A 20,783-nucleotide genomic window follows, 5' to 3' on the forward strand; every position below is an offset into this window, starting at 1 on the left:
AGTCTGGGCAGAGGGTAGCCTGAAGAAGAAGTCGGTGGTCTGGGATGTTGGAGGGCGCTGGCCGGGGCGACGGAGGAGGAGGCAGCCAATGAGGGGTGCCGCTGGTCTGGGATGTACCCTCTCTCTCTCCTTCGAATTGGATGGAATCAATCTGGGCTTCATATAAGTGGTGGCGTTTTGGAATCAATATTCTGGGCTCTCTACAAGGTGGGGTTTTCTGGGTTTGCATGAAGATGGAAAAGAATCAAAATTGAAATTTTTATTGGGTTTTGCATTTAAAAAAATTTGGTTTGAGTGAAGATAGTGATGAACAAAGGGGAATTTCTCAATGTTAATAAGCTAACTCTTTCCTCCCTCTGTAATTTTGTTAAGAAAGGGGAGATGGGTGCCTAGATGAGATTTGGATCCAAACGCTATTAGGGCTGTAAATAGGCTCGATACAGCTCATGTTCAACTCGTATTCGGTTTGATTTTAACTCGTTCGGCTCGTGTTTGTAAGATAAATGAGCCGAGTTTGAGCTCAATATTAGGCTTAACAAAAAAACGAGCCGAGCTTGAACAATGATGTATTCGGCTCGTCTAACTCATGAGTACCTTGAGCTTATTAAAACTCGACTCATGAAAATTTATAATATAAATAAAAATATAATTTTCTAGTCTCAAATCTTTAATTCTTTTTATTACCTTCCTTTTCAATTGTAAGAGGATCTGAGAATTTAAGTAAAATAAATTACAATAAAGTCAAAAGGGGTTTGTGTTTCTTTCTCCTTTTTTTATTTTTTAAATTTAAAGTCAAATGAACCCAGCCAAGGCTATTCAAGCTCGAGCTCGTCCAATAAATCGAGCCGAGCCGGTTTGAGCATGAAAAAAAAAATCAAGCTTTAGCCCGGCTCAAATTCGATAAAAAATAAATGAGCTGAACATGATCACCTTGGTATTCGCTCCGGCTCGGCTCATTTACACCCCTAAACGCTATACCCATATAATGAAGGAAAAAGAAAAAATTTAGAGACCGAAATTACCAATATACCCTTCAAATCTCGGAGTGGATACGACAATTCCTCAGCACAAGTCAAAACAAAGTAGCGAGCTAGTCCTATAAATACCAGAGAGTTTGGTGCAAGGTTCATTACCAATCTATTAATCAATCATACAGAACACACCTCTTCCTAGTCCTCCCCTACCATCAACTCCCAAAGCCAGAAGTGCCATCTTCATCTTCCATCATATCTTCTTCATTATCATCATGAAGGTATGTGTGATCGAGTTTCTTGCAAATGATGCATATATATGCATTGTGGGCAACATATAGCAAGCACTTCCAATTCAATTCTGGTCATTTTGATTTCTGGGTTTTCTGCCAATTCTGAAAGCTCTCTTCTGTGTTTTGATTTGCAGCAAAAGGTGGTGATCAGGCTCTCTGTGCACGACGAGAAGTCCCGATCCAAGGCAATGAAGACAGCAGTTGGAGTTGATGGTAAATTACAATACTCTGTTCTTGTTCTGTTCTGTCTAAACTCTCCTTGTTTTTTCAATCATCCCCATAATTAATTGCTCTAGTTCTTGAAAATTAACTAAATCCCCCATTTGGGTGCTGATGGAAATAACAGGGGTGGATTCAGCAAGTCTGCCACTGGACAAGGACCAAATTGAAGTAACAGGAAATGATGTTGATGTGGTTTTGCTTACAAGACTTCTCAGAAAAAGCGTCAAGCGTGCTGACGTCGTCAGTGTGAGCCCTGTCAAAGAGGAGGAGAAGAAGAAGGAGGAGAAGAAGGAGGAGCCTAAATTTGAGCAAATCATCGTCGGATGGCCTCAGACTTACCCAGTTGATCCATACCAGTGGTATGATCAGCCAAGCCCCGGTTGCTCCATTATGTAATAATAGATGAATGTTTGACGGTTTGACCCAAGAGATCATTCCCTTCATTCCAAAAGTGATTTAGATTAGTATTATACTACTAGTCTACTATGGTAATACATATATGGTTCCCGTCAATGAAATATCGATCATGGCTTCATACCAGTTGGCTTCATATCGATCATGACTTACCCAGTTGCTTCATATCAGTGTCCATATTCGTACCAGTGCTATGAGCCAAGCCCAGTTGCTCCATTTATGCAATAATAGATGAATGTTAGACCTCATACCCTTTACTCCAACAGTGATTTAGATTAATATTATGGTACTACATATATGGTTCCCTTCAATGAAATATAGATCATGGCTTTGTTTTTCTGGGATTAGTACAACTAGGAATTTTATGCAGATTTAGAGTTTCCACTTTTCAATCTTTGTGATTTCTCTGAGCTTTATTTTTATGTTTACCAATTGGGGTCCTTTGGATGCAAATGAGTATGAATAATGGAGGGGAAAACTATATGAAATGCACAAAATAAGGCATTGTTTGCTAGCTATTAATTTGCACTACAGGTACAAAATACCATTTTTAGTCAAAGACAAAGTGAGAATTTTCCACGCAGTTTATAGGCAATTACCCTGTGCTTACGCTTGGACTAAATAGAAGGAAAATCAAAAGGGGTTATGGAATCACTAATAGAAGCACCACTTGTTCTTATCAGAGAAACAGAGATAAAAGCACCACTTGTATTATTGTGTACCTGCTCATGCTGAAAGAAATGATTAAATAAATCAAATGATAAAGATATGCTCACCTAAGGGACACTTTTAAGGGACTGTGAGAGCATCTTTAGCAATGCTAGCCATTTTTTAGTCAAATTTTAGCTAAAGTAGCTAAAAAGTTATTTTAGCTAGCCACTTTAGAATTACATCTGCATCAATGCTCTCTATTTTAGCTAGTTTTGAATTTATATTATTTTTTAAATGAAGATTAAGTAGTTTAAATGTATTTATAAATTACATAAAATAACTTAAAAAGAATGTTTTAAATTACAGAGAGCCTCATCCTGCTCTCTATATTTGGGAGCGAGATAGCTAAAAGTTATAATAGAGAGCCACTTAGGAGTCTGGTGCAGCTGCTAAAATAGATAAAAAACTATACATGCTCTCCAAAATAGCTAAGGAGTCAAAATAGAGAGTCTGCTAAAGATGCTCTGAGATGCTAATGATAATCAGTCTCTTACAATCCCTTAAAACTGTCCCTTATGTTAGCAAGCAAACCTGTAAAATGATAATCAGTGAAGAAAAATGATGATAATGATGGTGTAAGACGATCAGATGCCGGCAACATGCATGACTCCCACGATGCCAACTAAGAAAAGTCAACATTTTCATTGACGAGTTGCTTAGATGGCATCCAGGGAGCCAGGCACGTCATGTCATGCGTCAACTGATCTGGTAGAAGATGTTCACCCATCCATATTTTGTGCATCATACTTGACCTGCACAATATTAAGACTCATTAAACTATAAAGTAAACCTCATACAATTAATCTATAAACCGGATGGGAATTAGTAAGAGCAAATCTCGTTCTACAATACTGATCGGTATGACATTTTGATTCTCTCATCAACTCTAACAGTGGAGGAAAAAAAGTTCCACATACATGATACAACCTAAAAGAAATAGAAAAACTCGAAAATCGAACAGCTAAAACCCGTCAACATAGCATACAAATCAGTATGATAGAGATTTTCCGAACTAGTAATAAGCAAAAAAAAAAAAACACTAGGCGTAGAAATGCATTACTGCACAGTATAATTTTGCACCCAACAAGTTAGCTAGCTTTACGTACCCTTAATTTTGTCTGTCGAAGAGGAAACTTGCAAAGAATCTCAGTCTCTTTCTTTTCCTTTCAAACTTGGTTGAGTGCAAGAGAAGCATGGTGAGAAGTATGATTTATAAGGAAGGGTGGAAGTGATAGAAGTAAGCAAAGACAGCACAAGATCCAATAGCAGATATGAGAGATTAGATAGGACTCATAACTCCAGCTGAACCAGACGGCCGAAACAGTTTTTTTCTTCAACAATATTTCGCAACTCTTTCTGCACAGAACAAAAGGGTTTCAATTCTCCATCTGAATCAATTAATATAGTGTGTGCATCTTATTCCTGTGTATTAGTAGCTAGCTGCATATAATGCCAAAGTGGTGCCTAAGCTTTGCGGCAGGAATGAAGAAACTTTGGCTGTTAGCCTCGTTGGAAATGGTGACCCCATAAGGGGCCTTGTTCAGAAGGGTATTAGACGGCGGCTAAGCCACTGTATGAGACAAATTACAGCCTTGCCAAGGTTGTTTAACGTATTATCCTACGGCCGTTTATGCTATAGGACAGGGTCCCAAAGGGTACTTTGATTGACCACATTGAGGAATACGTATACGGTCCAAGTAAAGGAATGCAATTAATTCCTCTGTTTTGTTTTCACACGCTTATTCCCTTTTAACTTCAAAAAGATAGATGAACATGAGTATAAACGTTATGCAATGTCATTACCGTTTGCTTCAAAGCGAGGTACGGGAAAATCGGAGATGTTTTACACTTTTACCTACTGGCATGCTAAGCCGACTAGCTATGCTTTCCCCAAGTCACACTACACATCACATTAACAATTAAATCCCATGTAGCCTAAGAGCTTATAAGGTCTTGTATTGTTTAATTAAACAGACTTCTCTCCCACTTTTATAATTAAGGATCAATACTATTTAGTCCTTAAATTTTTATTTAAAAAACACTTCTGTCCTTAGCCTTAATAAGCTAAACGTGTGAAATTAGAACGTCAAGGACTGAAATGTTTTTTGGGTAAAAGTTCAAGTATTAAACAATATTTAATTCTATAATTAATTATCTCAAGATTTAGATTGAATAAGCAATGTTCTTAGTCAATATAGTATAAGCAATGTCCTTACTCGATATAGTATAGTTTCATTTTTTCTTTATTATATGAATATGAGAGTCAAACTCATATCATCCCAAGTATAACCAGGGCCGGTGCCGCCAGTCCTAAGATTCTAACGGCTTGAGCTGAAAAATCAAAAAGTGGCCTCCACACATTTACATATTTACACACACACACACATACATATTTACACACATTTTTAGTTCCCAAAATTTTCGTTACCTACCACCATAATTTCCCGAGATATTTACGAAATATCCCGATATTTACCGAAATGTGTGATATTTTTCGAAATTTAGGAAATATTCCAAAATATTCCTCAAAGAAAAACCAAGCAAACCTTGAACATAGACAAGTTTCAAACCTGTCCCCTTCCAAAAGGGAATCAAGAAACGCCTCAAGCCCCCAAGGCCCCAACCAACTCGACTGACTGTTGTTTTTGTTTCTAATATACTCTTTTTTATATTAGAATGTATTTTTCATGGAAACAATTATTATTATTTTTTTACAGTTAATTTAAACTTCTAACATATAATTTCTAGCAATTTTGTATTATCACAAATGGTCACTCACTTTTTAAATATATCACTTTGGTCACTCAACTTTAACTATGTTAATCACTTTAGTCACTTCATTAATTTTTTTTATTGAAAAAAATTTATTTGCCACAATATCAAAGATATTTTCAACCAACCAATTGTGAAAAATTAAGAAATCTGAATTGGAATGAATGGGAGAAGTGATTAAAATGAGACAAAATACCACTTCGGTGACTAAAGTAGTGATTGATAGAGTAATAGTTGAGTGACCAAAGTGATATATTTGAAAGTTGAGTGACCAAAGTGTCAAACGAGTCATAATTGAGTGACAATTTGTGAAATTTTCCCCTTTTAATTTGTTAACTTTAACATTTCTAAATAGTTTACTGTTTTACAAGATCTCTAAAATACTTTTGCCACGTTTTAGTAATATTAATTCGTTTGTACTTGATTGAATAGTTCTACAATTTTATTAAATCTCTAATTATAATTGGTACCATATATTTTACTGGAGCATCATACGTACTTTAAATTACTATAATTCACTATGAAATGAAGGTTGTTCACCATTTTTTTTCAAATATAATAGATAATGGAACAAAGAAGTAGCTCACAAAGTTTTACTTAAAATTTCAATAATTTTCTCTCAATTTCCACCATTTCTTTCAAAAAATTTATCGATATTGATATTTCCGTCAAAATTTTCATTTTTCAGAGTATCGATATTTCCTCGATACTCTATATTTTAGTCATTGGCACTAGATAACAGAACAAAATAATGTGTTTTGAATAGAAATAGATATAGAATTAATAAGTGAAAAACAACAACAAAAAAAGTGAAAAAGGAAGCAAGGTTCAAACTGCGCCCAAGAAAAGTTGAATTAACTTATTGAAAAAGCAGAAAAATGGAAGCAGGGTTCGAACTTTTTTTTTTTTATCAAGAAGAAACTTCATTAATAATGAACTGGATACAATGAGTTTTGGCATCATCTCATACACAAAAATGACCACTGGACTTCACACTGGAACTCCAAAATAACTGACTGACCGAACCAAACAAACCCCGACTCAACTACAGACTTAACTTGCACTACAATTAAAAGGCAAAGACAATATGCGCATGAGCAGTGAATCCTTGACACACAACTTTGTCAACACTAACTCGCCACCCAGAGTCCTCCTGACCTGCCTTTGATCGACCAAGTCTACATTCGAACTTTAGTTGGGGAGAAAGTGGGTTAACAAAGAATATAAATGTATATAACATATATACAGAACTAAATTCTCCGAGGCCCTCAGAAACCAGTGACCTAAGACAGCAGCCAAGGCGGCAGTCCTTAGGGTCGGCCCTGCGTATACCAGGAAGACTTATGAAATTATGATCGATCTTTTCATGTAATAATTTAAACGTCGAGAATGAAAATATGTTTGCCATTCCAAGAAAAAGAAAAACATAAACACCAATTATGATAAACCCTAATTTGCAAATGTGAATCATATATTACATTCTCCCCGCCACGTACAAATTTGCATTGCATTGTATCGTGAAAAAAAAAAAAAAGTAATGGAACGACGTGTCAGTTTGTCTCACACTTTTGTTTTCAGACATCATCAGGTTCCTTACCAGTTTTAGGTGAAACTAAAGTCTCTGGATATATAGTCTGTAACTTTGTATCAAAAGACTCGCGCGTCGCCGATTGATTAGAATTAAAGTCTACTAGAATAGTTTTCTTGAGGAGTAAGACTTGCATAGTAAGATGATAATCGGAGATTATAGCACGTCATGACTTGCATGCAGAACGAAATTGTAGAAGAGATTAATTTGGTTGGTTGTTTTCTACAATTTTGTCTTGCTTTTGAATTGGTTACAATACTACTCCCACGCGATGCTACCGGGTTTTCTTTGTCTCAAATTTATATGTTATAGTTGAGTCCCTTGAATTTCATTGTATCACTTCAATATATGTACTTACATATCATACTTTCACTACTACTATACCAAAACTGCACCCTAGAATACTGAAATATGCTCAATTTTGAACCTCCACACATTTGCTAGCTTTTGCAATCAGTGACCCGTTAAGTATAGATTCCTGAGCAGTCTTTGCAGCTGCTAATTTCATCCCCAAATTTGAAATTGTTTTATCTAGTGTTCTTCATTTTGTACGATTCATAAGATATAACATTGTGACAACATCAGTAAGATTAATATAAGGTTAGCAATTGGCATACTACATAGCATGCATGATGAGTCTTTGAAACTTCCACGTAAACATTAGTTGGTTTCTGTTCTAGATCCCATCTAAACAAGAGAAATGAAACCAACACACCAAATTTTAACAAACCAGCAGATCAAGGTAAACAAAAGATAATCAAATAAGAAAAGGTAATGTACGTACTCACATTCTCACAATCGATGAATCACAACTAGATAATAACTTCAGATTGTCACCGTCGACCCTTATATATTGTCCTTGATATGCCTTTAATATCCGGCACTGATGACATTCTATCAGCAAATTTAAATTTAACTCACTAAAAATATACTTCCACTATCCATGTGTTTAAACTTTAAACCAAAGAACTTCGAGTTATGAATAGATATGTGTAACTTACCAGTATATATCAACCCATCAGCTTGAAATTCCAATGCCATTGTATATGCTTTTAGCTTGATGTGGGAGCCAAAGCAATATCCTGTACAATGGATACACTGTCAGTTAAATGACCCAAACACGTCTTATGCTGCTTCATGACTCTCGTAACGATGACGGGAAATAACTATGTTTCCCATCAATGTTTCTTGTACTCTCTGCATTTCGTTTGTTTATTTTCCCTTGAACATACGATCGATGGAAGTGCATGAAATGGGCTATTTTTGGAACCAAATGTTTGGATCCTTCACTATTTGAAAATCGGCATCAAGTAAACTACTATAATTGAGAAGCCCAGAAAGACCAGGGCCCAGATATGCCCAGGCTCAAGTTTGACTGGAATTTCAAACAGCCCACCAATGCTAACTTAGGGCAGGGAAGCAATCCTCGGCCGACTTGCTATATTCCTTCCTCATTTTTTCTTGGATCTGGATTCTCTCCTAACCTCACAATCTACCTAAGTTTTGAAGGAGGTAACGCCACATGGCTATTATGAGATCCAACGGTACGCAACAAACTCACATGATTTTTCTGTCTTATTTTTTAGTTTTATTTTGTCTTTTGCTGAACTAGTTTCTTCTCTCTATTTCAAAAAAAACAAAAAAAAACTAGTTTCTTCTCTTTGTACTTCATTTCATCACTTCTGTTCTTTCTTCTTTCTTCTTTTTGTTCTTCTTTTCCTAATCACCAGACCAAAAATCTCATGCATTGCTTCTATAGCCCTTGTGCGCTCTTCTTAATTTGAGAACCTGGGTTTATGTTTGAGTATGAAATTACATGTCATATCAATGAAATCAATTACCACAACTACAAAATGGAATCTCAAAATGAGCACAATCACACTGCCTCTTCTCTATAACTCTAATGAAATTTTCAGAAAAATCAAGAGATCCCATCAAATTCATTGAAACCCACTTGTGAGTATTTGTTAAGGGTGTTGAGTAAACTGTTATACCATCAATTGTGTTTCTTTTGGAGTTATGGGTTTGATAGCATTGGTATTAGATCCCTCCATCCTCAGATTCCTCTCATCGAAATCCAAACGTTTACAAGCCTAGCCTTGATCCCTCTTTCAATCAATTGTGTTCACAAGCTAGCCTTGATTCCTCTTTCCTACCTCTATTACTACTACTATATATAAGGCCTTCGGGAATACAACTCTTTCATCAAAACTCATCATCAAGGCATGAGCAACTCCAATGCTCTCAAAAGATTGACCATATGATCACAGAAGAAAGCTTGAGCAAGATGTTCTGTGATATTGATGATCAGTTTGGGTTTTTGCTATGGTTGGAACAATACCAATTCAATTGATGACCAGCATTCCCAATCCTGTCCAATCAATTGAATCCCAACCAATCCCACAAGAAAATAATTCAACCACCAAAACCCATAAGGACGAGTCAAGAACTTAACAAAGACCAAAAAAATTTGAACCAAAGTGGAACTGAGTGGAACCAAAATCAAGTCAGATTTGGTCGGGAAGAGAGTTTTGGAGATTGAAGATCAGATGAGAGAGAGAAGAACTGTATCGGTGGAGAGGATATCATTGGTTTTTGATCGATGTCAATCACTATGTGGCACTATTGTGAATCATTAGATGTTGTTACACGTGTTTTTAGTGTTTTTACGTAGTTGAAAACTTAGGAAGTTTAGGCAACTTTCTTGCTTAGGAAAGGATCCTTTCCCTTTTTCCTTTGGTCTAAATTATTTGGTCTAAATTCCTTCCTCTTTATGGTTAGCCAATAGAGGCAAGGTGGCAATCATCTATCATTCCACAAAATCCCAACCCTACCTAGGAAATTTCCAAGATTCGATTTCAGGTCTTACCTAGGACCAGGACGAGGTGAAGGACTATTCTTATATTTCAAGCAAACCATATATGTTAGTGATACATTATACTCAACCCTAACAGATGCTTGTAAACCATGGCAATGCCCCAAGTGGATGCCATATACAGCAACAAAAACCAAAAAAGGATTAGCCTTAGGGATGGCAATGGGGAGGGTAGGGTAAGAGGATTGAATTACCATTCTCATACCCGACTTCATTCTTCATCCTCATACCCTCCCCAATTCCCGTAATAAGATACTAGAGATTCCTCATCCCCGTCCCCATTGGGGATTAGGTCCACATACCCGCCCCAATCCCCATTAACAATATTACCAATTTATTATATAAAAATTTATACAAACAATTATGGATTGTCAAATATGAAGTTAAAATTGAACATCAAAATAAAATAAATTTCTTATGTCAATCAAGAAAAATTAACATGTTGATAAAGATCTTTTATTAAAAGAATCTTCCTTTTTTTGAGCATATTTATTAACAGAATTTAAATATTGACAAAAAGATGAAGTTTACATAAGTATTTATTTATAAATAATATCAAATATATATATAATAAATAAACAAATATATATATATATATGTATTTCGTATAATTCTTATTGGGTGGGTAATGGATGGGGATCAAAATACCGTCCCCGCCCCGTACCCGATTTCATAATTCGAATACTGGGGATCTCCATCCCAGTTACCCGAATTTCTCCCCATTAGGGTCAAATATTCTATGGGTACCCTACCCGATGGAGATTTTTGTCATCCCTAATTAGCATTGATCAATATGAAACCCTATTGTAGCTCAAGGAAGGTCCCGTCCATTTCATTTTTGACTCCAAAGGCACAACCAAAAGAATGTATGGCTGAAGACAAAAGGCTAAAGTAACACGGGACCAAGCAATCCCAAGCAAGTTATTGACCGCAAGTTGCATAATGAGGAGTATCCAAAATAGACAGAGTTCGAACTAAAATTAGCAATCATGTCAGCAATTAAATTTTTCTCACGATAAATATGAGAGACACATCACAAATACAGTTCGGGGGGTGAGGTTCCTTATTTTAATTGTAGCATTTTTTAACAGCTAGCTAAGGACTCCCTAGTGGAAGAGCCCACAATACTCTGTACATGTTGCAGTACGTTTTCATTGTTATCCTTGGCCAGTTGATGTTGAAGCTGCATAAGGTTCAAAACTTAGATTCCCCATTTCAGTATCCCCCTTAGCATTGAAAATACTTGATCTCCACCTTCTGCATCTTAACCTATTCAATTATCATCATCCTTACAAATTTGGAAAAATAATAATTAATCAATTAGTTTAAGTGGCAATATTTTTTTCTAAAAAATAAAAAAGGAGAGAGAGAGAGAGAGAGTTCATTTCTTATGCAATATCTTTTAGAAGTTTTTAAAAACTATAATTCTATAAAATCCCAACTTTCTGTTTCAACCAAGAAGCAAGAAACAAGAGTACTCAAGCAAAGCAAGCAATGAGGCTACCAATACCTGGCCTTTGCCTCCTCTCTTTTCTTCTCTCTTCTCTAGTACTCCACAGACCCACCTTTGCTATCAAAAAGGCAAGCATTCAATCTTCATATTGTTTCCATTAAAAAATTCATGATAAGTAGCTTTCGTGATGATTTTCATTAGTTTGTTTTAATAATACTTTTGCTTCTTACTGTATTGGCTGTAGTCATATGTGGTGTACTTTGGAGCTCACTCACACCCTCCAAACTTTTCAGAACTTGAACTAACCCGAGTGAGAGAGAATCACTGTGAGTTTCTTGGATCATTCTTGGGCAGGTACATATAAAAATCTATCACATGTTCATATTCTCATATACCCAGCTCCAAGTTTTCACCAACTGTTTGATTAAATGTCCAAAATGCAGCCATGAAGTTGCAAAAGACTCCATCTTTTACTCATACACAAGGCACATCAATGGCTTTGCTGCCACATTAGAAGAAGAAGATGCAGCTCAGATAGCTAGTAGATATTCTGCACTTTCTATGTTTAATGAAATTAAATACTTGTTCTTCTGGTATTCTGGTATTCCTCATCTTATATATACTGTCATTGAAATTCACTGCAGAGCATCCAAAGGTAATCTCAGTTTTCTTGAACAAGGGAAGAAAGTTACACACAACTAGATCATGGGATTTCTTGGGACTTGAGCATAATGGTGTTACTCCCCCAAATTCAATTTGGGAGAAGGCAAGATATGGTGAAGATACAATTATAGCAAACCTTGATACTGGTAAGTTTTTTTTTTCTTTATTTATTTGCTGAATTTTAATATATATTTTTCCTTCACTTTCAAGTCAAGTACATGCACTATAATATTTTGAATGGACCAATTCGCTTGATGCCAAATGCACAATAATTACTTCTGGATCGTTGACTTGTTATCAGACACTTCAAATTAAGAGTGTTTTTCAACAATATAAGGCTAGACATTTATATGGATTTCTATTTGTTCTAGAATGGTGCTGGAGTTGACCAGTTTTAGTGGTGCTTACATGAGCACGTTCATGTATGCACATTCATGAACGCTAAGGTCTTCCAGCTAGAGCATCCTCCCCAAAAGTTGTATAGTGCTACGGAGTATTAATATTCTGGAGCTACATGCTACATACTGCTTCTGTTAGAAGTCTGAACTCTCATTTGGGAGGTCAGGAGTTCGAGCCCCATCATGGGTGGGGAGGGGTGGGGATTAAAAAAAAAAAAAAAAAAAAAAAAAAAAAAAAAACATACTGCTTCTGTTAGAAGTGTTCTTGTTAGAGCTCTGTTAATTTGCAGTAGCCTTATCATTTAGGGTACGTTGTATTATAAGGTTTGATCTAGGGTGCAATTGTTATTATATTATTTCCTAGTTTGGAATCACTATTTAAACTGTTTGCACAGCTGTGGCAACTAAAAAAGATTCTTGGCAGTACCTGCCTTCCTCATCTTTTTTATGATTTCCCTTCCAATTATTTTTGGATTTGCTGATTAAAATATAGGATATGAACATAATTTTCAAGACAATGTCTTGTTCTTTGTTCTTGAGCATGATCTTTAGCCTTACTGTGTGTTTTCAATGGGATTGTGGTAATTAGGGGCATGGCCAGAATCCAAGAGCTTTAGTGATGAAGGGTATGGACCGATTCCATCTAAGTGGAAAGGAATCTGCCAAAATGAGGCAGATTCTGAATTTCACTGCAACAGGTACCCAAAATAATTACTATTTTATTAGAATTTTCTACACAAATTCTGTAATTGATTTTCTTCAACAAGAATCACTTTTTGAATCTCAGGATATATTGATTTATGTTCCTAACTTCATATAGATAAATTTTAAGCTAGGTTAGAGTTGTTAGTAGTTAGTTTGGTATACATTATTGACAATTTGTTTAAATTTTTGGGGTATAATAAATTTGTCTAATATGGTATTGGAGCCTTGTTTAGAGAAATAAGTTAAATAACTATATTTAGTTACGTCTGTTACTCTGTTAGTATGTGTCTATTCTCCACGTGCAGTTATTATGGTTGCAACTGAAGAAAGATGTTAACTTGGTATACGTGGTTGGCTAACAAGGAATCAAGGATCATACTAAAATGTGTTAAAGATTTAAAGAGAGCCTGCTGTTTAGTTCTTAGTGATCAGGTCCAGCTTTATCCAAACTTGGGATGGTCCAACAAAGGTGGTCTACTTTAGTGGTGGGGAAAATGGTATCTACAAAGCAGAGCTCATTGGAAACTTTTCACTTTAGTCTGATAAGCCGATAAGCCGATATTTATTTAGGAGCCTAGAACAGCATAATTCATAAGATAAATCTGACTTAAAGAGTTATAGTCACGAAGAAGGTCAAAATTATATATTACAACTGCACTTGCAGTACTCTGCTCCATTGCCCTGCATATGTTCCCATTTTCCAGATATCCATTGCTTCTGCGATTTGATTAATATTTGGTTCACTATTAACTAGGTGTGGATTAAAGCGTCCTAAATCAATTTTGCCTATCGTGTGGATACCCAATAATTAGGAGAATCGATTAATCAAGTTGTAGAAGTCAAACTCATTGTCCCATAGCTAGCATGAAAATAGGTGCCCGATGCTCCCTTCCATGACAATATGTTCATATCTTTCATAAAGGAACCGAACTTCTATTCACTATTCTCAAGTTACCTTTCACTGCTTGTACCCCAAAAGCATGACATCAAGAAATTTTTTACTGTTACCAATTTTTAACCCACATATAATAAGCTTATAAGGAAGTTTCTCTTGCCTTCTTCTCCCATGTGTAATCTGCTGTTATCTCTAAGGAAAGACAGTATAATATTTTAGCAAGCAAACTAATCGTATTATAACAATGAGAACATGACTATTGTCTTACAGTATAATATATAATGGCCAGCATTTGACTCTTCCTCTGAAGTTTGTGTAGGACTAGTTGTATTTTCTTAATGGCATTTCTATAAAGAAACTTGTGACCGAAGCTAATAATTATTCAGGAAGCTAATTGGAGCGAGATACTTCAACAAAGGCTTTGCTGCAGTGGTCGGACCCCTCAACTCCTCCTTCCAATCACCGCGCGATGAGGAAGGCCACGGCTCTCACACCTTGTCAACAGCGGGTGGCAACTTTGTGACCGGGGCAAGTGTGTTTGGCTTTGGAAATGGAACAGCAAAAGGTGGATCACCAAAAGCTAGGGTTGCAGCTTACAAGGTGTGTTGGCCTCCAGTGAATGGAAGTGAGTGCTTTGAAGCAGATATATTAGCTGCATTCGACATGGCGATACATGATGGTGTTGATGTGCTGTCTGTATCACTTGGTGGAGATGCCACTGCATTTTTCAACGATAGTGTTGCAATTGGATCTTTTCATGCTGTTAAGCATGGCATTGTGGTGGTTTGCTCAGCTGGGAATTCTGGTCCAGATGATGCTACTGTGTCCAATGTAGCGGTGTGGCAGATCACAGTAGGTGCTAGTACTATGGATAGGGAGTTCCCTACTTATATCACTCTTGGCAACTGGAAACACTTCAAGGTTAGTTAGAGTCCTTTTTATCGTACATGTGAGTGAGCGGCTTATGTTATACGTCGTTGGCTTATTCTCTAACAACTTGAGTTTTTGGAGTCTAGTGATTGTCTGATAATTTTAAATCTTGTTGACACTGTATATTGTTTAAAATTGTGCAAACCCCTGGTACGTAGTAACTCTTATGATCTTGTTCTGCAGGGACAAAGCTTATCAGCTGTGGCCTTGCCAAGCAAGAGGTTCTATCCACTTACAAGTGCTGCAGATGCTAAAGCAGCTAATACATCTATTGAAGAAGCGTAAGGATATAAAGACGTCAATATTGAGTTCTCCTGATCATTTCATTCTACTACTAAATTAATTATCAGATTCATGCAAGCTCGATCTCAGAAATTTTCTGCTAACGATAGATACTTCTCTGCAGTCTGCTGTGCAAGGCTGGAACGCTTGATCCAGAAAAGGTTAAGGGAAAGATATTGGCCTGCCTTCGAGGGGACAATGCAAGAGTGGACAAGGGTGAACAAGCCTTACTTGCTGGTGCTGTGGGGATGATTCTTGCTAACAGTGAAGTTAACGGGAATGAAATTATCTCCGATCCACATGTCCTCCCTGCATCACATATCAATTTCACCGATGGCTCCCTTGTCTTTGCTTACATCAACTCAACCAAGTAAGATCACATGCCAATAAAAATATCATATTGTTCACCAAAAAAATGTCTATGCAATGCACTTACCTTAACATTCAAAAAATATAATCTAGACACAAATCATGTATAACAGGTATCCTAGAGCTTACATAAAACGTCCAACTACGCAATTGGGTACAAAACCAGCTCCATTCATGGCGGCATTTTCATCAAAGGGACCTAGCACCATTACACCAGATATTCTTAAGGTTCTAGTTATTACATTACAATTCTGTTCATCATGGAAGGACTTTTCTTCAAATATTTCTATCATTTGTATTTTTTAAAATTACTCACTATTGTTGCACATTCAGCCTGATATCACTGCACCAGGAGTGAGTGTTATAGCAGCCTACACTGAAGCAGAAGGGCCAACAAATCTAGAGTTTGACAGAAGGCGAATTCCATTCAACTCGGTGTCAGGCACATCTATGTCTTGTCCACACATTGCAGGCGTTGTTGGCCTTCTAAAAACCCTCTATCCTCACTGGAGTCCTGCAGCTATTAAATCTGCAATTATGACCACAGGTAAGAAGACTAATCCTCATTTCATTTTACATGGAGCTTCTTAGTCCTTGTTCCAAATTCTGTTTCCTTTCTCGTATTCTACAGCAAAAACACAAGATAATAGCAGGGAACCAGTGCTCAATGCTTCAAACTCTGAGGCAACACCATTTAGTTATGGAGCAGGACATGTTAATCCAAATAGTGCTATGGATCCTGGGTTGGTGTACGATTTAGACACTGATGATTATTTGAATTTGCTATGCACATTGGGATACAATGAAACACAAATCGAAACATTCTCACATGAGCCCTACAAATGCCCCAACCCTGCTATTAGTCTCGCAAACCTCAACTACCCCTCAATCACTGTCCCTAAACTCTCTGGCTCCCTTATTGTGACGAGAACACTGAAAAATGTTGGAGAACCGGGAACTTATACGGCACTCATCATAAACCCAAATGGTGTATTGGTTTCTGTTGAGCCAAAGAGCTTGGAGTTCAAGAAGGTTGGTGAAGAAAAGAGCTTCAGTGTGGTCCTGGAGGCTAAAGATGGCAAAGCAGCAAAAAATTACGTATTTGGAAAGTTGATATGGTCAGATGGTAAGCACAATGTAAGGAGTCCCATTGTGATAAAGGCGGCCTAGAGAAGAAGTATGCATGCAAATGTGCTTCATCTAATTTGACAGTACCTCATCTCCTAGTTCCATGGCTTGTTAACTATAGCTAGTAGATGATCCTAGTAACTAGGTTGATGATGATGTACAATAATTGATTGAAAGTGAAAATTAATCAAGATTAGTTGATAATAATTAACTGCATATCTACTAGTATTAGTACTGAACTTATGCATCATTAAGGCCGGTTATGTCGACTCGAGTATTATTGTATGAGCATCACATACAGGTGGTTTCATCAAAATATGTAAACAACTTATAATGAGTGACGTTGAGCATGTGGATATATAAACTGTAAAAGAATCTTCCAAGAAGGATCGAATAATTAAAAATTTACTGGGTGTGATCTTTTTACAAAGATTTATGTTATAACGTGGAAACAAAGGTTCATAAGCTAGTTAGCTAGCTCCACCAAACAATAATAGTTGCTTTGGGATCAAATGGGGCAATCCTCCAAGTAAAGTGGCAACCCTCTTTTGAATTCTACGTACGGATAAGCTATAGGTTGCTCATCATCCTCAGTCCTCCACCTACACAAATGAATTGGTGAAACTTCCGATTTATTTAGCCTAAAGTACTATATAAAAGTAAATTAGCTTTTGCCTTAAACATCAATAATTTAGTTACTTACCTGAAATTTTGTACAAGGTGGTGGAGAAAAAATGCAACCTCAAGCCTCCCAAGTTCAGATCCTGGACAGCATCTAGACCCTCCACCAAAGGGAGTGAATCTCTTGCACATTTGATCTTCGCTCTTAAATTTTTGGCCAAATTATTCCAACATTATAGATTACAAGTAATTAGTAATACAGAAATATTAAAGGATATATGATAATTATCAGTAGTTAAACGTATATCTTCTTTGTTCATAATTAAGTGGTCAGTTAACTGAAAACCCTTGCAGATATGCTAGCTTTTACATCCTTAACCATATCAAGCTAGGTCAATGTAACACTATAGCTAAATAGTAACATATTTATTGACTGCATCACTCATCAATGTAGGTAATTAATCATAAAAAACTCAAAAGTGGGATTGTCCGTATAATTGGAAGAATTACTATTTTTCCTTTTTCCATCAAGCTCAAATGTATAAAGGCTCCCTTAGGTACATCAATTTTGTTAGTGCATGGTAGACGTACTGTTTAATGACACGATAAACAAAATCAACTCCATACAGTGGTAAACAACACGACACATGCGGAGAGTTAATCTAACGAATGTGTGGATAGAGTTGGTCTGTCACTGCATAAAGCCAGTCTTTAACTACCGATAAGATTGTTATTAAGAATCTGATTGGTAAAACAGTGTTAAAATGATAGAATTTTTAAGTTTGGATGCATGTGATAGTTACCTCCCATCTCCAAGGATGAAACTCGAGAGCATTTGCATGAAGAGAAGGGTCCAAATGAGAAGCACTAATGACGGGTAGAACTTTCCAGCCTGATGGAATTTTATAATCTGCAGAAAGATCGATGCGTATATAGAAAAGAGAGTATACCACTTATTAAATCTTCTTTTTCTTTTAAACAGATCGTCATCAAATACTGCAAAGTACAAAAAGGTATGTATGCATGCTTGCACTCTGTAATCGAAAGCATAACTTTAATACTACCACTTTATAATAATACCTCTAAATTTCACATCTTTGAGAGCCTTTCGGTGCACAAATTTTACAATGTTCCCACATCTCATAGCTTCGTTTATGACCTGAAAAGGAGAGGTACAAAATGTAGTATGAGTAACCCAAAAGAATAAGAGTATAATTTTCATTTGTAATACTAATTAATTAGAAATAAAAAAAGGAGAAATATTGTTCCTCACGTTTTGAGTAAATTCCATTTTGCTATAGTCTTCCCAGTTCAAATACTCATCTTTCTTCTTCACCCTTCTAATATTCTGATGCTCAACCTTTATATTGGGAGAAAAAAAAATTAATAACCCCTTCTTTCATTAATTCTTGGCCAAAAAGGAGAAAAGATATGTATAAAGAATTGAATAGAGATCATTTTGGGTTAATTGATTACCTTTAATTGTTGTAATGCAGAGGGTGATTGAGCTAGAAAATAAACAACCATGGCCATTAATAGAGAGGTAGTCTCGTACCCACCCAGTAGAGAATCCAAGACGAAACTCACTTTTTCATCTTCAGATAAGGTATCAACATCCAGAAGTATCTCAAGAAAATCACTATTACTACTACTAGACTTATTAGTACTAATCCCATCTTCATTTCTTCTTGTTCTTCTTCTTCTTCTTTCCTCTATGATTGCTTTCACAGTTGAAGATATCCTAATTCTAGCCTGTAAAGACACAATTAATGGTCACACTCGCATGCCTAGCTATAGCCACTTTTTTTTTGCAACAAAAAGAGAAGAACTTTAATTATGAATTTGATAAAAAAACAACTATATATAATACTTTATTTATTGATTTTGAGTACCTTCACAGCTCTTGCATAAGGAGTTCCAGGAATGTAGAGAGGGAGAGAAATGAGCCCTTTCATGAAAGTCAGAAAATCTTCAAGAATTTGTGTGGTCTGTGGCTCATCTGGGCTCAAACCTAGCACTTGCTTCACTATTACATTGAATGTGAACTGCATGCATGTAATTATATAACAAAAAACATGTTAATAAACACAAGAATGAAGCTAATGATTATTAACCGATGATATAGAGTAAAGTGATCAGAATTCCTACAATCGTTTATGTAATTACCTTTCTAGCTTCTTTACAGAAGATGACTTGTGGTTTATCTTTCCACGACCGAAGAACGCGAACTGCAGTGTTCTCGATGTCGTGGAGAAACTCAGGCTTGGATTTGGTAATGGTGACCAGAGAGACGGCCACATTTCTGAGCCTTTTGTGAGTGTCACCCACAGCCACCAGCAATGAGGACTTGCCGAGAATGCCATGGATGGGTTTCGGGTAGCTACATTCAAACAACTTGCCTTCATTCTGAAGTATGAAGTAGTTCAGCTCTTCGTCACAGGACACAATCGTTGGGGACAAGAACAAATGGGATTTGAACACTTTCCCATACCTGAAAAAAAAAATGAAAAAGAAACCCACTTTTTAATTTTGAAACTTATCAAGAAGCTAATTAAGGAACAAGATTACGGGTTAATGTTTACCTAGAGCAATGGTGTTGAAGGAAAGCTCCAAGAGAATTAGAAGGATGAGGGTTCAAGAAAGCAAGAGTTTCACCCAAAACAGGCCACCCGAAAGAGCCTTTAGGTGTAGTAGGACCAACCCTTAAGAACAAGGGTGAGTACTGGTTCAGAATGAGACGACCCAAAAGAAAGATGAAGAACATACCAACCAGAACAAGCAGCCAAAAAGTACTACTTCCAGCCATGGACAAAGTCATAGACTAGCTCAGGGAGGTGGAATGGAACCAATGATGGTGATGATGATGCTCTCTGTGTAGGAAAGACACAGGAGCTAAGCTAGGGTATTTATATTATAAGGTTACCCGTCTGTTGAGACAAGAGGATAGAAAGCTGGCTTTTTTAATTACCATAGATTATTACTGTCTTGAATCAACTTTGTCAGAGAGTCATGGAAAATGAAGCAAGCCTAGGATCTTAGACCACTGCCACAGTGTAACAGAGATGCAGAGGGGAGAGAGAGAGAGAGAGGGATTCACTCGTATGATAGCTTTTCTGGTCTGAAACAATAAGAATGAATTGTATCACGTTAACTTTATGCCATAACACCGATTATTAGTGTATTAAGCTGAAAACGGATGATGATATGGGTTCCAATTCTTAGTGCGACAACTAGGCTTATACCTAAACACATAAAGAACGCCATTAAAGTTAGAGGTACGTGGCCCTGCAAAGAGATTTGATTATTTCTTTTTCTCTGGGCAGAAAATTTGATTCATTTGAAGTTTTGAACCCTAATTAAAGTTTAATTCTATTCTCACTAATCTTAGTTTCTGCTTCCCCTCCTAACACAAAAGTTCGTAAATGTGTGAGTTCAGTTAGACCACACCAACAAGGTTTAATCATCCATTAATTATTTGATTAGTGGTTGTACA

At 36.5% G+C, this 20,783-nt stretch overlaps 3 protein-coding genes across 3 annotated transcripts; 2 read left to right on the forward strand and 1 right to left on the reverse strand.

Moving 5' to 3' along the window:
* Positions 1-1,112: 1,112 nt before the first annotated feature.
* On the forward strand, positions 1,113-2,237 carry LOC112188542 (heavy metal-associated isoprenylated plant protein 39). The gene is made up of 3 exons (XM_024327681.2): positions 1,113-1,252; positions 1,399-1,477; positions 1,611-2,237. The coding sequence occupies exons 1-3, from the start codon at positions 1,247-1,249 to the stop codon at positions 1,880-1,882; spliced, it is 357 nt and encodes a 118-aa protein (XP_024183449.1). The 5' UTR covers positions 1,113-1,246; the 3' UTR covers positions 1,883-2,237.
* Positions 2,238-11,244: 9,007 nt separating this feature from the next.
* Positions 11,245-16,885, forward strand: LOC112187900 (subtilisin-like protease SBT5.3). Its single transcript, XM_024326865.2, has 11 exons — positions 11,245-11,427; positions 11,544-11,653; positions 11,743-11,840; positions 11,944-12,108; positions 12,950-13,058; positions 14,347-14,881; positions 15,074-15,171; positions 15,297-15,542; positions 15,655-15,769; positions 15,875-16,088; positions 16,173-16,885. The coding sequence occupies exons 1-11, from the start codon at positions 11,341-11,343 to the stop codon at positions 16,709-16,711; spliced, it is 2,316 nt and encodes a 771-aa protein (XP_024182633.1). The 5' UTR covers positions 11,245-11,340; the 3' UTR covers positions 16,712-16,885.
* Positions 16,886-17,002: 117 nt separating this feature from the next.
* On the reverse strand, positions 17,003-20,374 carry LOC112187901 (cytochrome P450 724B1). The gene is made up of 9 exons (XM_024326866.2): positions 19,873-20,374; positions 19,457-19,781; positions 19,183-19,335; positions 18,767-19,042; positions 18,564-18,650; positions 18,371-18,449; positions 18,094-18,200; positions 17,373-17,494; positions 17,003-17,271 (listed from the first exon to the last, which is right to left on the reverse strand). Exons 1-9 carry the CDS (start codon positions 20,106-20,108, stop codon positions 17,178-17,180), a joined length of 1,479 nt encoding a protein of 492 aa, XP_024182634.1. The 5' UTR covers positions 20,109-20,374; the 3' UTR covers positions 17,003-17,177.
* Positions 20,375-20,783: the final 409 nt, after the last annotated feature.

Source organism: Rosa chinensis, chromosome 2, assembly GCF_002994745.2.
Source record: "Rosa chinensis cultivar Old Blush chromosome 2, RchiOBHm-V2, whole genome shotgun sequence".
Lineage (NCBI taxonomy): Eukaryota > Viridiplantae > Streptophyta > Magnoliopsida > Rosales > Rosaceae > Rosa > Rosa chinensis.

Bases quoted from the DNA above. Each gene is read 5' to 3' on its own strand.
- LOC112187900 (XM_024326865.2), top strand. From the start codon at position 11,341: ATGAGGCTACCAATACCTGGCCTTTGCCTCCTCTCTTTTCTTCTCTCT. The intron at 11,654-11,742 runs GTACATATAAAA...TCCAAAATGCAG, and splicing joins CTTGGATCATTCTTGGGCAG to CCATGAAGTTGCAAAAGACT. The intron at 11,841-11,943 runs GTAGATATTCTG...AATTCACTGCAG, and splicing joins AGATGCAGCTCAGATAGCTA to AGCATCCAAAGGTAATCTCA.
- LOC112188542 (XM_024327681.2), top strand. The intron at 1,478-1,610 runs GTAAATTACAAT...TGGAAATAACAG, and splicing joins GACAGCAGTTGGAGTTGATG to GGGTGGATTCAGCAAGTCTG.
- LOC112187901 (XM_024326866.2), bottom strand. From the start codon at position 20,108: ATGACTTTGTCCATGGCTGGAAGTAGTACTTTTTGGCTGCTTGTTCTG. The intron at 18,450-18,563 runs GTGAGGAACAAT...TCTCCTTTTCAG, and splicing joins AAATGGAATTTACTCAAAAC to GTCATAAACGAAGCTATGAG. The intron at 18,201-18,370 runs GTATTATTATAA...ATCTTTCTGCAG, and splicing joins CAAAGATGTGAAATTTAGAG to ATTATAAAATTCCATCAGGC.